Below are 20,753 nucleotides of genomic sequence, written 5' to 3'. Positions count from 1 at the left end.
TGTTGCTGCAGAGGTCAACACGGTGATTGCTGGGCCAGCGCAAAGACCATTGAGTCTCGTTTTTCTAGTTGCTGTGGCTAGAGGTGCAACGCAGATTTCATCCGGAGTTGTTGGTGGGGTGTTGATTCTGTTGGTGCAGAACAATACCTAGTCAGGCAAAAGCAAAGTAGAGGGAATCAGTTCCTCAAAAGATTTCTTGCCAAGAAATCTAGATCCAGTGCTGAGCAGCGACAAAGAGAGATCAGAGAGGGGTGGTTCAACAGTGGTTGGTAGAAGGATTTCCATGAGGGAAATCGAACTTCAGAGGGAGCTTGTTCCTTAGAGGATTTCTAGCGCCAAAGAGATTCAGATCCGAGTTTTGTTGGGGCAACAATGAAAGAGTGAGAAGAGAACTAACTCCACATTCATTTGAGCAGAGATGGCAGTGAACGGGCTGAGGGATTAGGACAGGTTGGATGGAGCATCCAAATTCGTCATTTGGAAGGTCAGGATCTTGGCAGTTTTGGATAAAAATCGCATCAAGGATTATGCCTTCAAGACTGTTGCGGTTCCGGTTGATGCTGATACTCTCAAGAAGTACAAGGAGGCATAGGCAAAAGCGAAGGGCATGATCTTGGACGGGGTCAAGGATCATGTGATCCCACATATTGCTGAGAAGGACACAAGGAGGGAAATGTGGGAGGCCTTGACCACTTTGTACGAGGGAACTTCCGTTCAACGAAAGATGTTGCTTGAGAGTTAGCTGAGATAGTATTAGATGCAGAAGGGAGAAGAAATCGATCTCTTCCTTCTCAGGTTGCAAGGGATCTGAGACCAACTAACTTTCGTAGGGTCTACCCCAGATCCTGAATTCATGGTCAGGATTGCCGTAAATGCAGTCACTGAAGACTGGGAAACATTTGTCCAGAGCATCTTGGGCAGGGCTTCTCTCCCTAGTTAGGAGGAGATGTGGGGAGCTCTTTGACAGGAAGAGATCAGACAATTTACCAAGGAGGGAAGCAGTGACAAAGGGATTAGAGCCAAGAAGGAGGAAGAGGAAGATGCAGCTCTCGCATTAGTGGGAGAACAAGGGCAACAAAAGAGGAAAAATAAAGATATATCCAAAGTCAAATGCTTCAGATGTGGAGAACTGGGTCATTTTGCAACTCAGTGCCCTTAGAAGAAGAGCAAGGAAGAGAAGTTTGACTCAAAGGCTGCTCTAGCGCAAGTTGACAAAGAGGGCGATGATGATGATTGTGCCATGAGTGCTCATGCACCTCTAGAGAAGAGGTGGGGCGATATTGAGTTGTAGTCGTGTACTACACTAAAAGGGTAGAATCCTAGAGGTGCCCAAACTCTTGGATCGCATACGGCTACGGGTGCCCTTAATGACAATAGCAGAATGACGAGAGTCAGTTGGTGCGAGGGATGATGGAGCAATAGTGGTAGAGCTAGAGTGCCAAACTCTGAAGTAGTGCAGTGGAGTGTTGCAGCAGTGCGGAAGGCACAGAGAAGATACAACAATAGTGCAGTAACATCAAAGGGTCAACATAGATTAGCAGCAGAGGTAGTTTCAGCATCTAGGGGCATCTCGACTGACCAACATGTCAGCTTTTGGGTGTTTATTTTCAGTTTCTTACTTCTTGGCCATTGAATTGCAGTGCAACAATTAGCAGTGGCAGTGCTATGGGAAACATGATGCAGCATATTAAGAGGGAGTTGCAGTACAGATGCAACAGTGACAGTGGCAGTGTCACGGGCAGCAGTACAGATTGCAACAGTGCAGTGGATGAAGGGCAGCAGGCTGAGCATCAGCAGCGCAGAGGACCGATGCCATGGATCAGTGTGATACTTCTGCTGGGAAGTATTGCTAGAGCACATTCCTCGCAAAGGAGTGTTGATTTTTGGGTAGCATCGGATGTGCTCTAGCTCCGAAATTTTGAGGGGCTAGAACGCATGAGATCTTCGAGACCCAGAAATCATTTGGTGAAATTCCACATGGATTGTATTTTATTGAAATAATTAATATTTTTAATCGGGTTCATAACTTTAAACTTAGGAAAATTAAAATATTAATGGGTATTCATGAAAATATGGGTGAGAAGCTTCTAAGAGATGAGGATCAAGTCTAATTTAATCTTAGTCGTTGATTATAGACTTAATCTCAGTCGTTGATTTCTTAATAGGAAATGTATAAATGGAGGCTTGGGGTTTGTTGGAGAACACACACAGAGAGATTGAGGAAATCGATTTTCTGAGTAGAGAAGCTCTCAGGAGGGAAATCGATTGGGGAGATCTTGTAGTTGAGGGGCAGTGATAGTTTGGGAATATTGACAGAGAGGCTGAGAGAAACTTGTGGAGGCAGCGCAGTAGTTGGGAGAGATGACGCTAGGTCAGTTTGGGCCCACGCAGCCTTGAGGCAGAGCCAAGAGAGCCAGCGTAGAGGAAGAGCTACCTACCACGCAGAAAGCAGGGGAGCTGTCGGAAACTGCCGGAACAGCCATAAAAGTTGATGCAGTGGGCAGAAGTGTTGACGCAGAGTTGACACAGAGCCTCAGAGAGCTCCACGCAGTTACTGTGAAGGGGAGGCGAAGTTGTAGCCAGGGCAAACCAGTTTTGCTGCTGGAACAACCAGATTCTGTCGGGTGAAGTGAAGTAAAACTCTCTCAGGTTCTTTGCCATTGTATTTCTCTGTCACTGGCTTGTTGGGAGGGAAACCAACATTTGTATTTAGAACTTCTACTTAATAATAGAAAACCCTCAGAGCTGCTGCATTGGTTTTCCCGCATTGGGTTTTTCTGGGGACGTTTAGTACAAAAATAAGTGTGTCCTTTACATAGTTGTCTCATTTAATTTTTAGTACTTGATCTGTATAGTGGTGTAGGCTGTAGTGTATTTACACTAATATTTTCTGAATATTTCTGGAAATAACTTGTTAAATGAAGAATACAAGTAGATAATGTAAATTAATTTATGGCAGTAGGATTTCTGGTTTGTTAGATTTAGAAATTTTCACAATATTATCATCAATGCAGTGAAACGTAAAGGAATAATAGAAGAAAATCATTCACACATAGAGACACCAGGATTGGTCGAAGACCAAGGCAAACCCTCACAAGGGGGAAATCCCCTTCAAATGCTTCTTCTTATTAGATTGTCATTGAATGTTTTAGCAAAGTGAGAGCACAATGATCCATATCTTCATTCACAAAATTATCCAGCAATGTCAACTCAACAACATCCAAGAGATGAACTCAATAATGATAATAATCAGAAACCCTGATTCAGAAGCTTGTGGTCAATTGTCAATATCTGTGGTCAATTGCTGAATTTTGTGGTCAACTGCTGAATTTTGTGGTCAACTGATGAAATAAAACTATAGTTTCTAGCCGCATGGAGAGTGTACGTGTGTGTGCTGTTGAAACCCTTCAACCACACAGATAAGCATGCGTGCCTGCGGTTGCAACCAAAAATTCCCTCTGACTACCTTGAGACTGCAAATCAAAACCCTGGATCACACGTGCGAGTTTCAGACCTTGCAATTTTGGACCTGTACGAACCAATCTTTGCAAACCACTTCAGGCCTGAGCGAGCCAAACCAAAGAAAGAATAATGATGATGATGATGATGTCCAAATGAGGGTCACTTGACTTGTATTTATAGCCATCCAAGGGTGTCCAATTTCGTTTTTGTCTAACCTGTCCTTTTTGTGCACATGGGGGTTTCCATATTAAAATATATTTTTCCTTAACCAAATTAAATTCTTCCAAGGGCTAGTAGGCGTCTTCCTTGATGAGGAAGATCCAAAAGAGGGAATTTGTCCCTAAGCTGCCAAAATTAACATCCCCTCCTTTGATGGGTTGTCAAAATGCTTAGTAAGGGCTTGGGTACAAAAGTTGGACACCTATTTCCAACTTAATACCATGCAAGAAGTAGACACTATCCAGTTTGCTACTTTACATTTAGAAGGAGAAGCGTGTGAGTGGTGGTACCATGAACTGGTGACCTTGGGACACTCCAACATAACATCTTATATGGAATTCACCCAAAGATTGTTAGTGTTTTGATCAGAAGGATCTTGATATGCATTTTAGAGAATCCGCACAAATCAAACAGACAGGGATGCCAAACGAGTACATTGTATAATTTGAATGGGCAACAATCATGGTAACAAACCTCTCAGAGCGAAGGTGGGTCATGCTCTTTGTAGAAGGTCTAGCTGAACCATTACACGGATGGGTCAATGCCTTCAAACTTGCCACATTACAGGCGGCCATCACCAGGACTCGAGATATGGGTAGTACAACACTCAGTGAAGATTCCACCCAAACCACAAATCCTTCCAAAAGATAAGGACAAGGAAACATCTCCGGAAGACGAAACTAAGAAAGATTGGTTGGATGAAGAAACTCAAAACGAGCTTAAAAGAAAGATCTATTTCACTTGCAAAAAGCCATGGGAATCTAGTCATTGATGTTTGGAAAGGGAAAGATTCACTACATTGAAGTACCTCCTAATAGCGACAATGAGAGTTATACAACATAATCACCAAGCAAGCAACCAAACATATCTAAAGAACCACCATCCCTGAAAGAGGCTAAGAATCCATGTCCGAGAATTGAAGGAGGTACTATTGTCACTCTCTCAGGAGTCCCTAAATATAACACCTTCAAAATCAAGGGTGATATACGAGGGCAATAAATCATAGGATTGATTAATGGTGGAGCAACGTACAACTTCATTGACGCAATCGTGGTGGCAAGGAGGGGTATCCCTGCCCAAGACTTTGAAGGCTTCGAAGTGAGGGAAACAAATGGGTATCATATGGCATGCACACAGGTAGTTCTACAATTGAGTGTCACACTAGGTAAGTATACAATTACTGATGATTTTTATGTGATAGAATCATAAGATACTAATATGGTGCTGGGAGTACAATGGTTGTACTCATTAGGAAGGTTCATAATGAACTACTAAGCGATGGAAATGGAATTCCGGGACCCAAATGTTAGCAAGGTGGTACTAAGAGGCATGACCAATGGGGTTCCCTGTTGAAAAGTGTAACTAGGTTCGGTCTTCATAATGACGTGTAATTATGATTTTATGTAATTGATGTAAAGAAGAAAAATAAAATTATTATTGTAATGCTTGTCTCATGGGTTTCATGAGCAAGGAATTTTATTTTTAGTATGACTCCCATTGTGAGTCATTAGGATTGGTCATAAAGTCAATATGAGTCAATGTCATGTATGAAGGACCCTTCTTGGGCATGTTACAAATGTATATAAGTCAATAGAATTGTCAAAGTAGCCCTCCAAGACAAGCACAAGTTATCCCTCTTCAAGTCAGCTTTAAGATGAAATGCAAAACTCATGTCGGCTCACCTAAATTAGAGACACAACTCTTCATATGATCATGTCGGCTAATTACATGGACAGACTACTATAAATAGGTAGCTCGGCCTATTCCACAGTCATGCAATTCGGATCTCCTCTGCAATTCAGGTATCTACTACAGAGACAAGTTCGGTTGACAGTTGAGGCAAGGAGCTCGGATAAGGGTACAAAGATAAGCTCAGTTTCGGTATTATCAAATTCTTGTTCACTGTTATCTTAGATGTGAAATCTCGGTGCTATATCACAGTCAAAAGTTTCAGCGATACCACAATGACATCCCCTTACTGTCTCGATGCTATATCACAATAAGGATCTCAGTGTAATCTCTGTCTCACAGGAAAGAGAATTCAGTGCCACCATAGGAAGAAGGTCACAAGTGTGTGACAAGGTCTCAGTGCTATTACATGAAGAAGGCTCGAGTGCTATTACATGAAGAAGGCCCGATTGCTATTACATGAAGAAGGTCTGAGTGCTATAACATGAAGAAGGTCTCGGTGCTACCTCAAAGAACAATGATTATGGTTTAGTGGCGTGACTTTAGGATTTGGTGCTATTGCTGAAGGAGAGGTTTGACTGGTTTAGTGGCGTGACTTTAGGATTTGGTGCTATTGTTGAAGGAGAGGTTCGGTATCCTTGATAAAGTCATTGACCACATAATTCAATAGCATTACAGTGGCCTCGGTTTTGTGCCATCACATGACCACAATGATCTCATATGGTGCGAAATTTGAAGTAGAAGGAACCGAGAGAGAGTAAACGAGAAGGTGGAAGAGGACTTGTGTCTTGGTCTTGGAGTGCAAAATAGGTCAAGGGTCTTGGTCTTGGTATTCGTCAACTAGAATCTCTATAAGAAGAATTTGTGTGGGTTTTCCTCTCAAAGAGTGAGAGGTTTTGGCCTTGGCAGATAGCCTACATTATGTGTCTCTTGTCTATTTATGTTCATGCATTGGTAGTTGTTTGATGAAGAATAACACTAATAACTAAAGCAAAAAGAAGATCCTAATCTAATGAAGTAAAAGGCACTCAAAAGCAGTTACTAATTAAGAGAAATCACCTAATTCATGATGCCCTAGATTTCTCAACATGGTATCGGAGCTAAGGTGACTAAGTCAAGGAAGGGCATCTAATCAAGAGACACTCAAGGATCAAGTTTCAAGGAAGGCATCAAAGCAAAGATCATCGTGAAGTCAAGATCTACAAAAGAAGCATTATAACCCTAGATCAAAGAAGAAGTCTACAAAGAAGATTGGTGAAACCCTCAAGCCATCTCACCGAGACCTCAAAGATCCTCATCAAGTTGAAGAGATCTACAAATCAAGGTAGCTTGAAGTTTATTCATTCAAGGGAAGCAAGATCAAAGGTCACTGTCATTATCTTCAAAAGGTTCTAAGGCAGTCTCCCTCTTGTTGAAGCAAGGTCACCATCATTGAAGACATCATCAAGCCATCATTGATCATCATCATCAAGGACATTTATCATCAAAGGTCTAAGGTGATACAAGGAGTCAAGAATCACTCTTGAAGAAAACTATCTTCATCAAGGAGTTTTCTACTATCTATATCATCATCAAATTCAAGGAGGAAGCAAGTGGAAAAAGAAGCATCTACACAAGTAAGTATATTTATGACTTCATCTGAATTTGTCAAAATGTCTTTTTGCAAGAAAAGCAACAAATTGGTTGGGGCTTCAAACTTTCTTGTGTAGAAGAAAACGACAGATCTGAATCTTATTGAGAATGAGGTCATGGAACATGTTAAGGGCTCAATCACCAAATCTCCAAAAGAAGATGCTCAAGCACTTGCTAGGTTCATGAAAGGGGAAGTGAGGGCTCAAAGGATTCTCATAGAATCCATCAAGGATCCCCTCATCCCATATGTATCTAAATTCGAAACTTCAAAAGAAATTTGTGACAAACTGGTAGAGTTGTATTCCATAAGCACTGTTGGAAAAGTCATCTCATTAAGGCAGGAACTCTTCAAGCTGAAGATGTCAAGAGAAGATGGAATAGCCTCATACTTTATGAGGATATTTGAATCAGGGATCAACTTCAAGATCGAGGAGAAGTCATGTTTGATAGAGAAATGACTACAATTGTACTAAATGCACTACCAGAGGAGTGGGTAACTTTAATTCAAGCATCTATAGGAAGAAAGAAGCTACTACCATTTCAAGATCTATGGTCACCATGCAAGATTGAAGTCCCCTCATCCCATATTATCTAAATTCAAAACTTCAAAAGAAATTTGTGACAAACTGGTAGAGTTGTATTCCGTAAGCACTGCTGGAAAAGTCATCTCATTAAGGCAAGAACTCTACAAGTTGAAGATGTCAAGAGAAGATGGAATAGCCTCATACTTTATGAGGATATTTGAAATCAGGGATCAACTTCAAGATCGAGGAGAAGTCATGTCTGATAGAGAAATGACTACAGTTGTACTAAATGCACTACCAGAGGAGTGGGGTAACTTTACTTCAAGCATCTATGGGAAGAAAGAAGCTACTACCATTCCAAGATCTATGGTCACTATGCAAGATTAAAGAATCTAGACTAAAGGCCAAATCCGATGTGGGAGCAGGAATATGGGCACTACAAAAGAGATTGACCTAAGGTCAAGAAGGACAATAAAGGAGGAAGAGAAGAAGCCCATATCACCGAAGAAGTGGAGGAAGTTGAAAAGAAGAAATCCAAGAAAGAGGAAGTAAGAGATCTCTACTATGACTGAGATAGTCTTCCTCACCGAAGTTCATTTCATAGTTCCTAAGTCTTCTGTTATAGGATATGGCTATAATAAATGATGGGATGCATCGTGGCATCATAGAAGCATTAGAAGCAAGAGCTCGTGACATCACCATAGGGAAACATGAAGGACAACTGGAACAAAATCTATGGCAGTCAACTATGAAGGATATAATTCTTGGGAACCTCATTGGAAACTTAAGGAAAGGAAGAAGTCATCTAGGACAAGTCTCATTATACCTGAGTTAAAAGGCAACAACTGCCGATGGGGGTATTCAAGATCCTCAAACTTCTCTGATGAAATCTTCATCGGAAGGTTCATCGATCTAGAGAGGAAGCAAAGTGTTTCATCAGGAATTCCAATTTGTGGAATTCATGGGATGATGGTATGATGACATAAGAGATGGAAGTAGATCAAGGGATTGAAGCTCTTTTCAATCAAGGAAGCTGCTAAAGGAAGCCTAGATGACCTAAAGGAAAATGAGGTATGTATGCTTGTATTCGATATTATAGAGTCATGTCATATGGTTGCAGGTAACATGAATCAATGCTCCATCTTGAGAGCATGATCAAAAGGAAAAGGATCTCCTCCTCTGAAAGGATGCAGGAAGGCATAGGTCACACTAGATGAAATCAACATAATATGTCTTCATATGAAAATGAGGTGGTTGACAGTAATTAGAGGAACTTTGATTGGAAATTCCTCTGAACGAAATATGTGAAGAAAGGAAGGAGGAGATTTTGGACTATGCAACCATGGAAAAGGAAATCAACATCCTAGAACTAGAAGATTTGACTAGGAAATCTCCCGGAAAGATACGAAGACTCTAGCGGAAGTCTGAAAAAGATGGAGACCCTTGACAATGGATATCTTTGGGAGATATATCAACATGTATGCAGGATGCTGATGCAAATTGGAAGATGTCATGATGAAATACCATCACAAAGGTAATTTTGATTTAATAAATATCTGGATCGGTTTATGTAGGTTTTCCAAGGGAAGAACTGTGGATGTCTTCTAAGAGGACCATATAGCAGGATGTAAGATCTTTACGGAAAACATGGCATGAAGAAGGCAGCATGGCATAAAGTAAGACCATATATGGAATGATGGATCACTTTCCGATGAAAGGAATGATGACATGACTGACTCATGGATGAAAGTGATGGATGGTCTGTACCCTATGAAGATGTCCCAAATGATGAAGACTTCACGACGAAGAAGAAATTCATGACATCAAAGGAAGGAGTTCTTCAAGCAGTTGGTTGTCCCATCATCCCCACTTGAGGAATTGTTGCAGGTCCCTAGTTAAGAGGGAACTTGGAAACAAGTTTCTTACTTGATAGAAACTTGGAAGCAAAAATTATTGAGCCAAGAGGGAGCTTAGGTACATTCCGTCTATAGGAATGAGTACATTCCTTTAGTGGAATAGATATGTCCTCCCTAATTGAGAGGGAGAGATAGACACATCATTCTTGTCTTCACTTGGGAAGACAGAATGGAGGATTGGGTAAACATCTGGCAACCGATGCTCTTTGAGGATGAGATAGGGCATCCAAGATAAGAGTATTCGTAGAGGATCGATATTCTTTGAGGACGGGGAATCCAAGATAAGAATAGTCGTGGTGAAACACACCCTAAGAACCTGGGTGGGGTATGTTTCAGGAGAGACAATGATGGGGGTGTCTATAAATCATTGATCTCGCCAGCATTGAGCTCGGATCTCGTGGAGAGATAGCGCTGTTAGTCAAGACCTTGCTATGTGACAATGCTAGTTGATATGATGCCATATAGATGGGTTACCAAACGAATTCTTCTTATGAGAAATTCTTCAGATTGAGAATGACCAAGTACCATTATGAATACCTCCCTAGTTAAAAGGGAGTGTTGAAAAGTGTAACTAGGTTCGGCCTTAACAATGACGTGTAATTATAATTTTATGTAATTGATGTAAAGAAGAAAAATAAAATTATTATTGTAATGCTGTCTCATGGGTTTCATGAGCAAGGAATTTTATTTTTAGTATGACTCCCATTGTGAGTCATTAGGATTGGTCATAATGTCAATATGAGTCAATGTTATGTATGAATGACCCTTCTTGGGCATGTTACAAATGTATATAAGTCAATATAATTGTCAAAGTAGCTCTCCAAGACAAGCACAAGTTATCCCTCTTCAAGTTGGCTTTAAGATGAAATGCAAAACTCATGTCAGCTCACCTAAATTAGAGACACAACCCTTCATATGATCATGTGGCCTAATTACATGGACAAACTACTATAAATAGGTAGCTCAGCCTATTCCACAATCATGAAATTCGGATCTCCTTTATAATTCAGGTATCTACTACAGAGACAAGTTCGGTTGATAATTGAGGCAAGGAGCTTGGATAAGGGTACAAAGATAAGCTCAGTTTCGGTATTATCAAATTCTGGTTCAGTGCTATCTCAGATGTGAAATCTCGGTGCTATATCACAGTCAAAAGTTTCAGTGATACCACAGTGACATCCCCTCACTGTCTCAGTGCTATATCACAGTAAGGATCTCGGTGTAATCTCTGTCTCACAGGAAAGAGAATTTAGTGCCACCACAACAAAGAGAATTCAGTGCCATCATAGCAAAGAGAATTTGGTGCCACCATAGGAAGAAGGTTACAAGTGTGTGACAAGGTCTCGGTGCTACCTCAAAGAACAATGACTATGGTTCAGTGGTGTGACTTCAGGATTTGGTGCTACTGCTGAAGGAGAGGTTCGGTATCCTTGATAAACTCAGTGACCACAAAATTCGGTACCATTACAGTGACCTCAGTTCAGTGTCATCACATGACCACAATGATCTCATGTGGTGCGAAATATGAAGTAGAAGGAACCGAGAGAGAGTAAACGAGAAGGTGGAAGAGGACTTGTGTCTTGGTCTTGGAGTGGCAAATAGGTCAAGGGTCTTGGTCTTGGTATTCGTCAATTGGAATCTCTATAAGAAGAATTTGTGCGGGTTTTCCTCTCAAAGAGTGAGAGGTTTTGGCCTTGGAAGATAGCCTACATCCTGTGTCTCTTGTCTATTTATGTTCATGCATTGGTAGTTGTTTGATGAAGAAGAACACTAATAACTTAAGCAACAAGAAGATCCTAATCTAATGAAGTAAAAGGCACTCACAAGTAGTTACTAATTAAGAGAAATCACCTAATTCATGATGCCCTAGATTTCTCAACATTCCTCGAGTTGTAACAATGAAGCAAATGGAGGTCACACCCAAATAGGGCGAAGTAATTTGCATGGCAGCTTGCAAAAGTACCAATAACAACTTACAATCTAATGAGCTAGGATATAAAGAGAATGCTAAGCATGACACATTCTTGAGAGATTGGAGAGCCCACCTCCTAGTAGAGTACTCCAAATTTAAGTTTGCTTGCGAATTACTGGACGTACTCATCCATGATGACATGTACTAGGTGGAAGATGGGATCATTTTCTTTGAAGACCATATATATTTTGTCCACGAAAGTACACTCAAAAAAAGGCTATGTGGGGCCACACCCAACAAGCTAGTTGAAGTCACATGGGAGTCTTGCCTGAAGAAAGGGGTTGCATAAATAGAGAGCAGAGCAGGCTAAAAACTGGTGAGGGAGGCCACAAAGAAAGACCAATTGCAGCAGCAAATTCTCTTGAAGTTGAGGGCAGTCTTATAAATGGAGGGAACACATGACATATTGGTCGTATGAAGCACCGCCAAAATCATGAAAAAAGAATTGATATTTCACTCAATATTGCAGTTTGCTGTGCTGCAAATTATTTTGGGATAACAAATGCTATGAAAATGAAAAGTTTGGTCCATAAGAATGAGAGGTTTTTCATCTTTGAAAACAAAAAGGAAAACAAACAATCTGCAAGTGCTGTGAAGAAAGCAGTCAAATAGAGGCAACATGGGGAAAGTACTACAAGATTTTTATCTCCAGCAAAGGGATCAATTTTATGCCACTTATTATTAGTACCATGGAAGATTGCTGCTACACCAGGAGAAATAAAATCTACATCAGCAACAATATACAACTATGTTTTTTCCACCTATGATCCAGTAAGATGGAACAACTATTGCATGATGATATTTCCCACCAACATTATGATCATCATAATGCAAGAGGAAAAAGGGGGTGCTGGTATGCTCGGTATGACAGTTGTGAGGCACCCCGACATGCCACCCCGACATGCCATTGCTTGAGGGAAAGCAATGTTGGGAAGGGGGGATTGTAATGTCACCAATGAATTAATTTTCCACGGGAGGACGGAATAGCCTATACAACATTGTAGGCTATAGTCTTTATAAAGGGGGAAAACCCAAATTTTACAATGTTTGGTTCAACATTGGGTAGATTTTGGGTCGGCTGGGGCAAAAGGCCCGAATTTGGGGGTTACACCTGCAACCCCTCACATTGGATGAAGCCCATGGAGAAACTTATAAATAAAGGAGAGTTAGAGTCAGTTAGGATCATCAATTTGGGTTTGATATCTCTGTTTTCTTGAGCTGAGGTTTTGAGGCTTTAGCACCCTTTCTTTTTTATTAGCTTCAGTGGAGGTGATCCCACCCTATCTAATCATCTGTCTAGTTTTAGTGGATCTGATCCCATCCTACATAGGCTCCATTCTTCTTGTTTTAGCATAGGTTGTTGGAGCAGTTCTGATTTGGTTTAAGAATTGAAATTTTACTCTGTTCTGGCACTATTTCTTCTTGAACAATGGACTGGTCTGGCATATCAAGGCCAAGGTTCCCGTGGACATTTTCTGTGCAACAAAAGATGCCCCACTTCTCTATTCGGCTATAGTTTGATCCCTAGTAATATCCCAACCCATTCTAGCAACTACTCAGATATATATACCCAGGTTGATAAGACGAAATCTCTGGCCATATAACAAGGATCAGACCATTAAAGATCTAGTTAAGTCAAGGATTGTGACATTCCCCACCTAAACCTGATATGCGGCACATTCATATTGGGTGAAAGACATTCACGTATTTCGGAGTGGGAAATCCATGCACATCTAGGGCACAGAATTACACGGGAGATAGCTAATGACTTTACCCTAGGCACACTGCTATTTAAGAAGTAAACTCTTGGTGCGGCTAAGGTTGGAACCACCAACTCAATATACAACATAGTACCACTGGGGCAAACCGTGGCCGCCTTATCTTGAAGCAAATTCACAACATTCCTCAATTTGCTGACATGAGATGGGTACTGTGACAACCCAACAAAGCAGCAGAGGTCCCTTAATTCACTGATGGGTGACGACCCTGTGACAGTTCGGCCAAGGAGAGGAGTTTCAGTATCATCCCAATTGTTTTCGCAGAGAGACTAAATCAGATGATATGATCTGGTTTCTAGTATTTTCTGATAAGCTTGCAGAACTCTGAGGTTACCTGTTTACATCATAGATATCACGAGGCCTCGTGTGGGAAGCAGTGCCGAATTCTGAGGACTAGTGTAGTTAGTCATAATTAAGCAGTGAGTCATAATCATTAGAATTGATGGTATTAAATTTCAGTGGAGTACTGTTTTACTAAACAAATGCAATCTGGACTACATTGAGAATTGTTAGTTGTCAATTGCCCGAAATTTTATTGAATGAAATGCATTACCGTTGAAGATTTTCTTATGCACTTATAAATGAATGTCCACTATATATGAATGGATGAATGCATTCTATTATTGATTTATTAGTCAAACAGAGACCCTATGGCAAAAAAATTACCCTAGGAAATTACACTCTAAGAGGGTGACGTGAGCCTGCTTAATGATGATGTCATGTTGAACCTTTTCTCCCACACATTTTAAGGATTTATGACATGTTTATTATGATTTATCATTAGTAGATCTATCTTTAGGTCAGTTTGTGATCTATTAACCTAGTTAAATGCTTCAAGCAAACTTTTAGGGATTTTTGAATGTAAGTTAATGAAAAATGATTTGGTTGCCCTGATATAAATAGATGAAAGTTATTTTCATTGGATCATCATCACACACTCATCTCTCTTCTCTTCAGTGAGTGCACACTAGCTCATTTCTCTTTTTCTCTTGGACACAATGGATGAATAGTAGTGTAAATTGTCTCGGGAAGGATATTTTTGCATGGGAAGACTATATTGTGGACTGCTGAAGTCATTCTCGTTTGAATTGTGTAAGTTTAATGATATCTTCCATTTTGTATGCTATTTTTTGAAATTAGGATTCATGTTTTGCCATATTAAAAAGGGAAACATCTTTTATGAGTTCTTGTTTCTATGTGATTATGCAAAATTTGTTATTCAAGAATCCATCAAACGAACTTGTTTTCATACATCCTTTGACCTTAAATCTCCTATGGAAGAAGTCGTTAGGGTTTATAAGAGAAGCAAACTAGGCTTCCACCCTCTCTGTCCAAGTCCTTCAGTCATTGGCCTCCCCCTAATTAACTCTGTTGTCCAATTGAATAGACACACTAGTCGAGTTGTGGGATCATGTTCTAAAATTTCTCTCTTTCCTTTATTTCTTGGTAACTAGGGTTAAGGTTTGGTTTAAATCTGTGTTTTATAGCATTTTCATTCTTATATGTTATTGTCCTTTAGGCATAAATTTTTAAATTTCATTTATTAATATTTGAAAACCAAAATCGACTATTTATTGCTTGTTTTCAGCCCAAATTTAATGCTGATGTCTATTGTTTGTATTGCTGTTTTATGCATTTTTAACAATTAAAATCCTAATGTTGACCTGTCCCTTGCTTACCGCTTCGATAGCCTTGAATCCTTTGTTGATCTCATAATAGGCAAATTCTTTGCTGTTATATGCTTTTGCATGCGGTAAATCTGCATATCATAAAAACCCTAGCTTATAATAGCCTTTGTCTAGTTTATTGGGCTTGGTGGAAAGTGTACTTGAACATTTGCAACTGTTATCTTGGCCTCCAAGGCTTTGCTAGTACCTTATCCCATAACCTTTAGACTCTTTATCATTTTTGAACCCTCTTGTATTGAAGACATTTCTAGGTGATTTGTCTGCAAGCTCTTTAGGGAGCCATTTGGCTTGAAATCCTAGTCATCTAACCTCTAAGTCTTGCTAGGAAAGCCTCCCTTTTGGAGATAACATCCAATCACAAAACAACTAGAGAATGGCTGTTGAAGTGACAACGGTGGCTGATCTCTCTGTTGCCATAAAACTCCTAGTGAGACTTTGCACTAGGCCTAATAGATTTTGGGGTAACATGAACCAATGGTGCACTCTTGGAAAGATTGACACACTTTGTCTGAACTGTATGCCTTGCTATCGTTCCATGACCCTACTATCGTTGAGCTTGTTGGGCTCATCCTGTAGGAGGACACGTTCAAAATGAATACTGTCATATTGCGTCCTTTTTGGAGGTATTGAGGCTGGAGCTTTGGTTTCCCCTTCCAATAGTACAACTGTCAAAAGTTATATTCCCTTTGCATGAGTTCCAGTAATTCCAATGCTTGTTGGATGGCCTTCAGATTACCTCAGATCCAGAGGATAGGTGGATTTGTCACTTTATACTTATAGTGTGTGATCTTTGAGGTTGTAATGCACGCAATGTGCTTCTGCGTGGCTTGTTTTCTATTAGGGCTTCCCTCCAAGGCCTGGTTTGGGAAAAGTGGTTGCTCTGTTGGTCTCTGCCCTGTCTGCAACTGTTCTGAGATGATAAGTACATGTTTTGGGATTGTCAGTTTGCCAGGAATTGCTGGAATAATGTTCAGACTTAGTATTCATTCCTTCCAGGGGAAGGTACATTAGTGTGCAGCTCTTCTTGGGGATTCCAGCTATTTGGTCTGTTCTTTCATGGGCATTTGACACTGTCTGCATATACCTTTCTGTTTCCCTTCTGGAAGATCTGTGTTTGGTTATGATAAGGAGGTCAGTTCATTGTCTGCTTTCTGTGCTTTGGTGAGGGTCCAAGGATGAGGTACACTGCCCACTGTTGTCCTAAGGTTTTCTGCTCGTTAAGGATGCCAAGTCTCTAGATGCAGATGCCAACTCTGGTTTTATTTCTGTTTTAGTATCACTGAGGAGGAGAATATCAGCTTCATTATATATACCCTTCCGCTTTATGGTTTTTTTGTTGTAGATATTTTCATGCAAGTATATAGTGTTGCGAAAATCACGATATTATCGCGATTTTATCATTTTGTCGCGAGTTTTTCAGCAGAACAAAAATATCGTGAGTTTTATTCGAAATTATCGCCAATATTTTTTTTTGCCCGATTTTTTGGAAATTATCGCGAGTTTTCAAATTATAAAATCAGAAATTATCGCGGGTAGTCTGGGCAGCGAGGTTTTACAAGGGATGTTAAATGTTTGAAATGCAATTTTTTTTGTAAGAAACAAATAATTTTTGAGTGGGGCAGCTTAATGATCAAGTCTAGGCCCTAGTATTGATATGCTATTCATGGTAATGTTAAATTCTTAAAGTAAAAGTGACAATTCTCCTTAATCTTCAGTGACAATTCTCCTTAATGTTCATTTCCTTAATCTTCAGTGATGATTCTCCTTAATCTTCATTTCATCCTTTTACTTATATTTTTAACATTACCATGAAATGACTCAGGATGTTTGAGAGTGGTTCTGGCCTCATTGGATTTCATATGGAGAAAGTAGAATTTTAGAATTCATTCAAAATCCAGTAGACTTATCAGTTTTTCAGGATTTCATGATTGGGAGATTGTAATGTTTCTAGCTATGTTGCAGGAAACGTGGTATAAAGGTCTGTTTCCGTACGGAAACGGGTACGAAACGCGGAAACGCTTTTGGTACGGCCGTGAAACGCGTTTGTACGACCCACGTTTCCTCATTAACTTGTGTTTTTTTTAATTTACTTTTAGGGTATGTTAGTGAATTTTTGTTGCTTCTAGATGCGTGCCTAAAGCTATAAAAGTGAATTTTTGCCCTAGTGTTGATATGCAGTTCATCAAGAAGTTTGAGGGATATGCAGTTCATGGTAATGTTAAATTCTTAAAGTAAAAGTGATATTCTCCTTTATTTTTCATTTTCATCCTTTTACTTAAATTGTTAACATTACCATGAAATGACTCAGGGTGTTTGAGAGTGGTTTCGCCCTCATTGGATTTCACATGGAGAAAGTAGAATTTTAGATCTCACTCAAAATCCAGCAGACTTATTTGTTTTTCAGGATTTCAGGATTGGAGGGATTGCAATGTTTCCATTGGATTTTATCATGTACCAGGGTATGGAACTTGTATTTAATCAAGAGAACCAAGCCCTCTATGCAGGGGAAACTCCCAATAATCAAGATCATGTAGGGCACTAGGGTATGAAACGTGTATTTAATCAAGAGCACTAAGGTCGTTCGACTATGTAGGAGGAGACTCCCAATACAACAGTGGTCCTTCTAAAGAATGGGATGTGGATGCAGAAAATCCTGATTTGGATCTCTCTCTTGCAACCTTATAGTCTTTATTGTACTTGCAGCCTCATATATTAATATAAATGAAGGCTGATTTTGAGATTTGGATATATAATAAAGGTTGCTTTTGGATATTCTGATATTTTTATTTTCATTATGTGATCATTCATGAGTAAATGTGATGTAAATTAAATCTTAATGTTTAAGTGTAATAGATTATAATGTATCATTTATGCTTTATGATTGCACACACACACACACACACACACACACACACACACATATATATAAATATTTTCAATATATATATATATATATATATATATATATATATATTTTCAATATATATATATATATATATATTCGTTTTTCCCCGTTTCCAAAATTTGGGGAGGTCGCGTTTCGTATCGCTTCCCGTTTCGGAAACTCGTACCCGTTTCCCCGTTTCGTGCAACTTATGTTTCTAGGTGACACCACTTGTCCGGGCTACCCCTGCCACCAGTAGAGGACGTGGTCTACCTCCTATAGCTCCTACTTCTAGTTCTTCAGCTTCTAGAGCATAGCGGACTCCACTGCCAACTCCACCAGCACCAACATCTACATCTAGAGGGAAAGGGAAAGCTGTGGCATTTTCTTGCAAGAGGGGTAGAGGAAATCAATAGGATTAGACTTTAGTTATTTTCTTCATTTTATTGTATATGACATTATGACATGATGAGATACATTATTATATTTTTTGTTGATATTTTGAGGCTGAGTTGGGACTCAGGAGTCAGGACTTACTATTCAGGACATGATTCAATATTATGTGTGATTTTAGCACTAGAAATGATATTAAACATCTTATATATTAGTTCTTTTATCATATTTATGTGTCAATGTATTTATTTTATGTTGTAGATGGTTTAGATATTAAACAAATTGAAAAAAAATGAATATTTTTGTCCCAAACGATTTTTTCCCGATAATTACGATTTTTTCCGATTTTTTCCCCATGCCGATATTATCCCGATAACGATTAATGCAACATTGGTATATACGACATACTTTTCAAACAAGAAAAGAATGGAAAGACATACATAGTGTTATGTCAATTGTTTACTTTACCAACTAGGCAGGACTCCACACATAAAGTAAAATGTCCGAATACAGACTCCTTTAATGAAGTATTGGCATGGGGACTGGGGATTGAAGGTGGAGAGAAGGGCAGGGAGTGAGTCTTTCATGATTTTCTATACATTTAAGCAGACACGGAACTTGGAAGTATTCTAGTAGGTGTTAATATTTTATAATCATCCTTAATAATTACAACTTTATTATGCCTAATCTATTATTTGCTATAAACAGGTTTCACCTGCTGGTTGGTGCGAAGGTGAATGCAAGGGAAAAGCAGGATGGTTTCCATCTGCTTATGTAGAGAGACGTGAGAAGGCTCCAGCAAGTAAGATAGGTGAGGCTAGCGTGGGATTGTAATTATGATGTGATGCCTTTTGGACATCAAAATCTGATTTTAGGATTATATGACTGTGACTGGGATGATGTTTGTGCTTTTTAGGGTTTTGACTTTATATATGTGCTATTAGTTTGTCTTTCAGTGTATTTTTGCTATTAATTTATCATTGTATACTAACAGTTTTTGACATAAGGTGTCAAGTTATTCTTTTTAACAAGTTTTGTATCAACATGTGGATTTCTTGATGAAGAGAAGATTCGAGGACCTTGAAGGTTTCTTCCCTTTTGATACTGCTGTATTTTTCATTCCACTGCACTGCCTTTTTTAATGCTTCTACTGTCGTTTCTTTGTAATCCTTTGGCATGCTATTGTGATTGAGTCTTGGGCACTGCCATGTCATATTATGGCTTCTGTTTATGAGAATCATATAATATTTTCTGTCGTTTTGTGTATCTACAGAGAATAGTTCATGAAGTGGCAGCATTTTGTTGACAAATGAGAAAAAACTGAAAATTCTCATAAATATCATTTTTTGGTTAATCAAATGTTCTAAATAACAAATTGAGATGAATTGAGAAATTATTTTTTCTGATTAATCAAATAATATTTCCGTGGATGGAAACATTCAATTATATTCTTACTAGGCTCCTGTACTTGTTGTCTAGTGGTGTCTTTGTCTCATTATGCGTCACACTACAAACACTCAAAACTCTGCCTTGTTTTTCTGTATTAGTGGAAATATTTAACTTCTTTGTTATTCACACTGTTAATGTTGCATGCAATGGTAGTGATATGACAAATATTTTTTAAAATGAATCCTTGGATAACTGCAAAAACGTTCAGGTCCAGGAGTTGGTGGTTAGCGGTAGCTGCTAGTCCATCCAGTGCAGTGGATTAAGCCACTTTGGCCTTGAAGTTAATCCGTTAAGGTGATGGTACTGTACAAGAAGGTTGGGGGTGGTAGCCAAGTGCTTCTAATGCATCAACAGAAGTTCAACCATTCTTGACAGATGATTCTTAGAGATTCTTGGAGAAGATCAGAAAAAGATAACGACTCTCTACATTATGAATCTCTAAGAATCAGTTGTCATCACTGCCTGAAAATGAACCAGAAATACATCTCTGTTGTGAGAGATATGCAAATACATCCACAATTGTTATAGAAGGTGCTTGAGCTGAGAGTGAAATGAGCATCCTCACCTCACCCAAGAAAGGCCTAGTATGTTCACTATTTTTGGAAAAACACGTGCCTGAAACAAAAGAAATTATCACTAATGCACTCACATGCAAAAATTAATGAAGTACCTGTATATAAGTTTAACAATCCCTCTCTTGATCAGAAGTGGTTAGATTAAGACAATGAACAGGGATGTTACTTATGTCTTCTATGCTCTGAGTGCAACCATGTTGTGATAGAAAGCCAAAAACTTTGAAGTTATTGGAGGTGTCTAGCTTTGACCTCAACCCAATTTTTTTTTCTTTTTCATTGATTTGGAATAAAATCATACATTTAAAACTAAAAATGATCTGTAATACACTGCAAATGCCATAATTCAAATATCAATTGTATGTGTTCAACAATCTCTCTGTTGACGAGAAGTGGGATTTGAGACAATGAAAAGAGATGCCTTTTCCACTCTATTTTGAGAATTTGATTCAGGATCAGCTTTGGTGAAAACCAAAATTGTTAGGAAAACAATACCCCACACCATTTGACTCTTATACAGCACTGAAATTACAATTATCTCGTCTGGTTTTGAATGATCGTTTAATCTTGGAAAA

General features: G+C 39.2%; 1 protein-coding gene across 5 annotated transcripts in view; it reads left to right on the top strand.

Moving 5' to 3' along the window:
• Positions 1 to 19,259, top strand: part of LOC149253592 (SH3 domain-containing protein 2-like) — a 244,958-nt gene extending 225,699 nt beyond the window's left edge. For 3 of the 5 annotated variants that reach the window (XM_089459979.1, XM_089459978.1, XM_089459977.1), the window contains exons 11-13: positions 16,843 to 16,925; positions 17,046 to 17,092; positions 17,285 to 17,588. In XM_089459979.1, coding sequence (XP_089316105.1) covers positions 16,843 to 16,925; positions 17,046 to 17,092; positions 17,285 to 17,358 — 204 coding nt within the window. In that variant the 3' untranslated portion in view covers positions 17,359 to 17,588. Of the gene's footprint in view, positions 1 to 16,842; positions 16,926 to 17,045; positions 17,093 to 17,284; positions 17,589 to 18,865 lie in introns of those variants that run through there. The other 2 variants (XM_089459982.1, XM_089459981.1) reach the window with 1 other exon arrangement.
• Positions 19,260 to 20,753: the final 1,494 nt, after the last annotated feature.

Source organism: Pinus tabuliformis, chromosome 7 (genome assembly GCF_031772625.1).
Source record: "Pinus tabuliformis cultivar Carrire ecotype Pingquan chromosome 7, CPIR1, whole genome shotgun sequence".
In the NCBI taxonomy this organism is placed as follows: Eukaryota; Viridiplantae; Streptophyta; class Pinopsida; order Pinales; family Pinaceae; genus Pinus; species Pinus tabuliformis.
Note: the sequence above shows the minus strand (reverse complement) of the source record. Positions and strands in the feature narration are given on the sequence as shown.